Below are 6,279 nucleotides of genomic sequence, written 5' to 3'. Positions count from 1 at the left end.
CAACTGCAGAAATCTACTCAGCTCTGGTCTTCAGACACTGAGGAGTTCTCTTTGAATGATTTTTAATCCCTTAGTTGTATGTCAATTCACTTAAGCCATGTTCTATAGGCTCAATAATGAAATTCTTGGAAAGCATTAAATAAATCTTGAATCTAAACCAAATGTACTATCCTTCATCAAGATTATTTGTCACCACACTCATTAACTCTGTTTGTGTCTGAAGGACCCAGCATCCCTGAAGAGATTCTTGCTCAAGGAGGACATCAGAGATTTGCCCAGTGAGGAGGAGGTGTGGGAGGTCCCAGAGCCCCCAAAACCAGAGATCAACCTGGACAGAGGTACGGAAGGTGCACTGTTCCCACGAGCTCCATCACTGCGCTTAAAGCAAGACGATGTAGCATAAGAAACAGGATAATGTTTCCATTACAAATGGGAAAAAGCTGAATTCTCAAGCATTAAAACCCACCCGCTCTATTCAGTACGCTCTGGGGGTTTTGCTGCTATAGCCTCACTTGTTCCGATATGACCAGTAGCTTATGGAGCTTTTCTCTACTTGTACACAGAATTCTAGTATGTCACAAATGAATGCTGCAGTTTTAAGATAAATATTCCACTAACTCTCAGTCAGGTTGTCTATTGATGACGTCTTTAAAGGAACTGACTCTGGGAAAATGAAGGTGTTTAAAATGTACTGATTGTCCTGTATCTGCCGCAGTGGCCACAGTTCCTCAATGGTTACATAGCCTTACTTGAAGCTCTCACATAAAACCAGTAAAAGGATAAGTCAGGTGTTATTCTTTTTTTTTTTCTTGTGTTAGTCTGTTTGTCAGTACTTTCCCCAGCCTGTCCATTTGTTCCTCCTGAAGTCATTTCCTAAAACGGCTGGCCACTGTGGCTTTTAGCAAACGTTGCTCAAACTGGAGGAAATAGTGCATTTGTTTGGAACTATTTTTAGCTGCGGATTAACACGTCTTTGGTGTGCAAGAAAATATTTCCAGCAGTAGGACGGTGTATGTGGGAGTCAAAATAAACTAGAGTGTGTGTGTTCATGGTAATAAAGGAACATGTCACCCAGTGCGACAGTGTGGCTCACAAACAGCAACCTCAGTGAGAAATGAAACCAAAGACGAAGTGCCAGAAACTGCAGTTCGTAAAACAGCCACTTGAGGCTGGCTCCAGAAGTGAGTCAATCTCCATAAGGCCTGTTGTTAAAAAGGCCAACTTTACAGCAGAAATCAACATGTTTACAGCCTGGTACAAAAAACAGTTTTGGTCTTTATAACGAATTTCCCCATTCATGACCACTGTACGGGGCTGAATGTTTATATAACACACCCGTTTAAATTATATTAAGACTTCAAGTATTGCATAATTAAGGGAATGGGCGCTTTTAGTGACAGGTGGTTGCCGTCATGTTCCACGCCTTTGCCCATATTTGGATTAGCTGGGAGCCTGTGGAGTCAGAACTGCCAAGATGGCGAAGGCTGTGGTGGCTCACTGATGTGTTTTTAATAGTTCTTGGTAAGGAGTCAAGTGTATTGAGAGATGAACTCAGCAGTTGTTGGTTTTGTTCTTTTAGAGTGTTTTCATTAACATGTCCACATTAGTGGTAATGTGTACACAATGTTGGGAAAATACACAAGTGCAGCCCGGTGTTAATGTGTGAGAGAATGACAGTTTGATGCAGAACATCAGAATGTAAGTTCTGACTGGACACTGTGAGTCTGTGTGAAAGGGACATCTTACATCTGCACTTTCTCCAATTCTCTCTGTGACACTTGCCCCGATTTCCATTATCATTTCATAATATTCAAAGTGTTTTTCTTCTCAGACACTACACACACACGCTCCCTCTACACACACACACATAACTGGTGTGTTTCTTCCATATGCTAATTTGGGTTTGTTCACTGTTGTGTGTGGCAACATAAAAGAGCAGCTGTTGCCAGGGCTCAAAGAGCGAGAGGAGCAGATCCCTCACTGCAGCAAAGACAACACACACACTTGCGCTCTCTCACAGACACACACACACACACACACTTACATATGCAAGGATTAATATGATCAGAAGACTTTTTCATCACAGATCTGTTTTTATGGCATCACTGAAATAGGCTTATATATGATTGGTGTTTTACAGCTTCTATCCAATCTTGGTTTTAACTTAATGAAAATGTTGTTCTTCAGCACTATCAAGGAGTTACTCCTCCATCAGCTCCCCAGAGGAGCCAACTCACCCTGCTCAAGAGGATGGGGAACAGACGCTGGTTTGCTGGCCTCCTCGAGCATCCATACTGAATACAGCCAGTCGCACAGGTACATTAAAAAAAGGAGACGCTTGTTTGAGCTTGGTCATTTCTTCAAAACTACATTTCACACAATTTCTATGTGCCAACAGCTCATGCAGACAGCGGTGTGGTAGATAACATCATGAAGATGTGGCCGCCTCCCGCCCCGCCTAAAGACAAAGACCCAGAGAAGGACATTGCTTCCAGAGGAGGCAGCCACGTCATCCCCCAGAGTCCCAGCAGCAGCAGCAGCTACGAGGGCAACCAGCCACTCAGGAGCAGCAGCAGACCTACAGACCAGCCCGGCCTTCAGAGAGTCCCCACCCATCCAGGCCAACCTAACCCTGCTGCTGTGACCTCCAACACATCACGACCTCCAGGTTACACATTCAAAGACTCTTCTGTCTCCTGTTGCCATTGTTCATACTGGTTTACAGTTACTTTGAAAATAATCTGATTGTTGCAATCAGACTATTGAATTTAAAGCTGCCCTCATCAATATTTTTGGTTTTATGATGGATCAAATTACTGTGTGTAATTTGAAAGGGGTCACGTGTAGTGACAAACCCATAGAGAGTTATCACCGGACTCTGCAGTTCTCCTCAGCCCTAAAGAGCTTTTTAGCCTCTTTTAGCTCATTGTTTTGGTTTTCTGGTCCACAGCCACAGCAGGCAGGTGTTTTCAGTGAAAAAGCTTTGATAAACCGTACGCTACCTGCCCATCACCACAGGGCAGATTGACAGCAAGTTAGCAACTAGCTGGTGACGACAGTGGAGCATTTAGCAGCTAAAGAGCGAGAAGAGCTATTTTTTCTCAAAACAGAACTAAAGAGAGTAGATATTGGACTCACATTCTTCTGGTCTCTACAAACAATGAATAAGTGCAGCTTTAACTCCCATGTAAAGTTGTTTTAGCCCTGTGAATGTTACATGTTAGAGAAATTGTCACCCAGTAGATAAGACAGTTAGTGGTGCTGTGGTGAAATCTGCATTTTAGCTACATTCCTGTGCGTTCATGCAGTTAGCTGTCCCCTCCCTCCTCCCTGCATCACCACACTGAAATTCTGCTTCTTGCCCTTGAGGACTGCCTTTTGTGGAGTTCTCTCTCCTGATTGGATGAAGTGGGAACAGGATAACAGAAAATGTATTCTCTGTTTACAGCAGAAATAAATAATCCCTTACTGCACCTTTGAGAGAAGCTCTATGAGAGGAGATACATGACCTCTAACCACCAGTCCCACACTATGTTGAACATCCAGGAGCTATGAAATAGTTTTCTGTTTTTCTCATGGCAGCATTTTAAAACTCGCTTATGTTTATGGTGAAAATAAAATGCAAATCCATTCTACCAAAGCAAGGTCTCTATAATAAAACTAATCTAGTTTGGATTTTATATATATATTTTTCTCATTTTAAAGCCATTATGTTTTTGACTCCCTGTGTGTTTAAAAAATGGCACAAACAAAAAATGTGAAAGTTGCCATAATCACATATACAGAACATCCTGTGATGAATTCTTCCATTTGGTTTTGTCTGTCACTGACAGAGCGCAGCCAACAGAGTGAGACTGCTGAGTCTGACAGAGCTGAAGATGGAGAGAAAAGCCTCACAGCTCCCGGACCAACGCAGAGTCCTCCATCTGCACTGCCTGCTGAGACAGCCAGCGAGCAACCGGCTCCAAACAGCCTGTAGGCTTCTTCTCTTCATCCCCAAAAATCTGATAAATGGATGCAGAAAACTAATGTTGATTTACTGTTTCTCAATATATAAAAACCTGCTTCCCAGACCATCTCACTAAACTGTCTTTTCTATGTCTCTCTGTCAGCATCGTCCCTGAGGCCGTGGTGCTCTCCGGTGTGTTTCAGGGGACTGCGGCCACTGCAGACACTCAGCGTCCTCCTCTGAACCTGGACTTCCCTAACTGGAACACAAAGGCCACAATGGAGGACATGGAGCTCACCTGCCAGAGACCCACCACCGTCAGTACATCCTCTACATGTCATGGTTCCTCTGTGGTCGAGCATTTGCAATAAACTCTAAACTGTGCTGTCCTTGCGTAGGTGGTGTTGTCCGATGATTATATGGACGTGGCGGCGATCGGCGAGTGGGGGGAGCAGCTGGTCAACTCCTTCCTGTGCCACTGGAGAGACGGCGGCGACCCCGGACGACCCACGCAGGTCCTGTGGTGCAATCAGAGCGGGGAGAGCGGCCAGCCCTACGACTTCAAGCTGACGTTCGGCACCGCGGGAGGGCCGGGGGTGGTGTACGTGGAGGTAAAGTCGACAATAAAGAAGGAGAAGTCATTCATCCACCTCTCTGCCAACGAGCTGGACTTTGCACTGAAGGAGAAGGAGCGCTATCACGTATACAGAGTGTACAGCGCAGGAGACGCCCAGAACGTTCGCCTGTGTCGCATTCAGAACCTGGCGCAGCATCTCCACACCAAGGACCTGGCACTTTATCTGTTCATATGAGTCCTTTGTACATTTGTGGAGATATTTGCACTATATTAATCAGAACACTCATATGCCTTTTTAAGTTCATCCTTACTGCACTGATTTTAGTTCTTTTAACTGTGCACATGATACTTAGTGTATGTAATCGTTTCCTAATGTATGTTCAATAAGCACATTTTCCTTTGTCCAGAATGCTTTTTTTGCCAACTGCTCACAGCTGTGTGTTTTCTAGTACAATTTTAAAGTAACCAGTGGACATTCTGAATGTTTTTAACCTTTTTTTATTTCCCCTACCTCACCTTTACTCTAGCATTCCTTTGAAATAAAAACGTTATTCTGTCAGCTGAATGACTGAGTGAGTTTGACTGGTCGTACTGTATGTGAACAGACACACGCAGCCTGTTTTTATTCTTTAAATAAGCTCACAGGCGGCTCTAGTACACAATTAGCAATGAGGGATTCTGTCACCTTAACCTCAGCGACCACCAGATGAAGTGATTATAGCTGAGCTTTAAGTTAAATCAAGTGGAAGCGGAGCTGACTGGACAGGTCCCTCACAGGCTCCCATCATTCCTGGTAATTACACTGTCACAGTGAGCAGGCGGTACTTTGATCTGAACATCTATATGATGCTCACTTCCACTCGTCTTCAACCACTTACAAGGCTGTTTGACACAAATATTACTCCTTAAAAGAAAAGGCAGTCTGACATTCTGCAAAGTTCAAGCCTGAAACAAAACTGCCAACTGAAATATTTCCCACATTTTTATGACTGTTTTCAGGTTGTCCATCCATCAGACACCAAGATTAAAAAGTATGTTATTTAAAAATGTTCCACAAATCAATTATTTTATTTCTTAAAATAACATTAACATTAACACTATACATCCCCAGTCGACACCTAATTCTCCAGATCTACTTTGAACCAACCCGACAGCATCCAGTAAAGCTGCAGGAGGAAACCCTGAAAAACTACTGACCGCCAGTTGAAAAAAAAATTTACCAAAAAGATCATTTTGTTTGGTTTGTTCTGTGTTTAAAATGACATATTTGGTGAAATGTGCAGTATGACTTGTTAAGGACTCAGAACTGAAAGTTTAGGACTTGGTTCTCGAGTGCAAACACTTGAGACTTAATTGTAAAACACTCACTTGGTTCCACTTCCTTCGGGCAACCCATGTACTCGATGATAAACTGTTTAAAATCTGGTGCTCAAAGGTCAAGGTCACTGTGACATCACAAAACACTTTTTAGCCATAAATCAAGAATTGATCGCCATATCTCACAATTGGTCACTCGATGAAATGATGACACAGAGGTCAGGACACTGTGACCTCAAAATGACCTTGACATTTTTTTGGTCATAACTCAGGAACGGATGCGGTAATTGTGACAAAATTTCTCATAGATGTTTGACAGGATGCAACCATGAAGTCAATCTATTGTTATCAATATCTTCCACTTCCTGCTTCAAGCATCATCAGGATCACGTAACTGCAAACAACATACTGGGCGTGCCTATCTAATGGTGATCCT

General features: G+C 43.2%; 1 protein-coding gene across 5 annotated transcripts in view; it reads left to right on the top strand.

Moving 5' to 3' along the window:
- The window catches only part of wu:fj29h11 (protein NO VEIN), a 41,536-nt gene extending 36,445 nt beyond the window's left edge, over window positions 1-5,091 (top strand). For all 5 annotated transcript variants that reach the window (XM_035666280.1, XM_035666290.1, XM_035666262.1 and 2 more), the window contains 6 exons: window positions 224-338; window positions 2,188-2,316; window positions 2,399-2,668; window positions 3,834-3,975; window positions 4,113-4,266; window positions 4,348-5,091. In XM_035666280.1, coding sequence (XP_035522173.1) covers window positions 224-338; window positions 2,188-2,316; window positions 2,399-2,668; window positions 3,834-3,975; window positions 4,113-4,266; window positions 4,348-4,761 — 1,224 coding nt within the window. In that variant the 3' untranslated portion in view covers window positions 4,762-5,091. The remainder of the gene's footprint in view (window positions 1-223; window positions 339-2,187; window positions 2,317-2,398; window positions 2,669-3,833; window positions 3,976-4,112; window positions 4,267-4,347) is intronic.
- Window positions 5,092-6,279: the final 1,188 nt, after the last annotated feature.

The sequence above is a fragment of the Morone saxatilis genome, unplaced genomic scaffold (assembly GCF_004916995.1).
Source record: "Morone saxatilis isolate NCDOM2014 unplaced genomic scaffold, NCSU_SB_2.0 Contig1, whole genome shotgun sequence".
In the NCBI taxonomy this organism is placed as follows: Eukaryota; Metazoa; Chordata; class Actinopteri; family Moronidae; genus Morone; species Morone saxatilis.
This window is presented reverse-complemented; position numbering and strand designations above follow the sequence as displayed.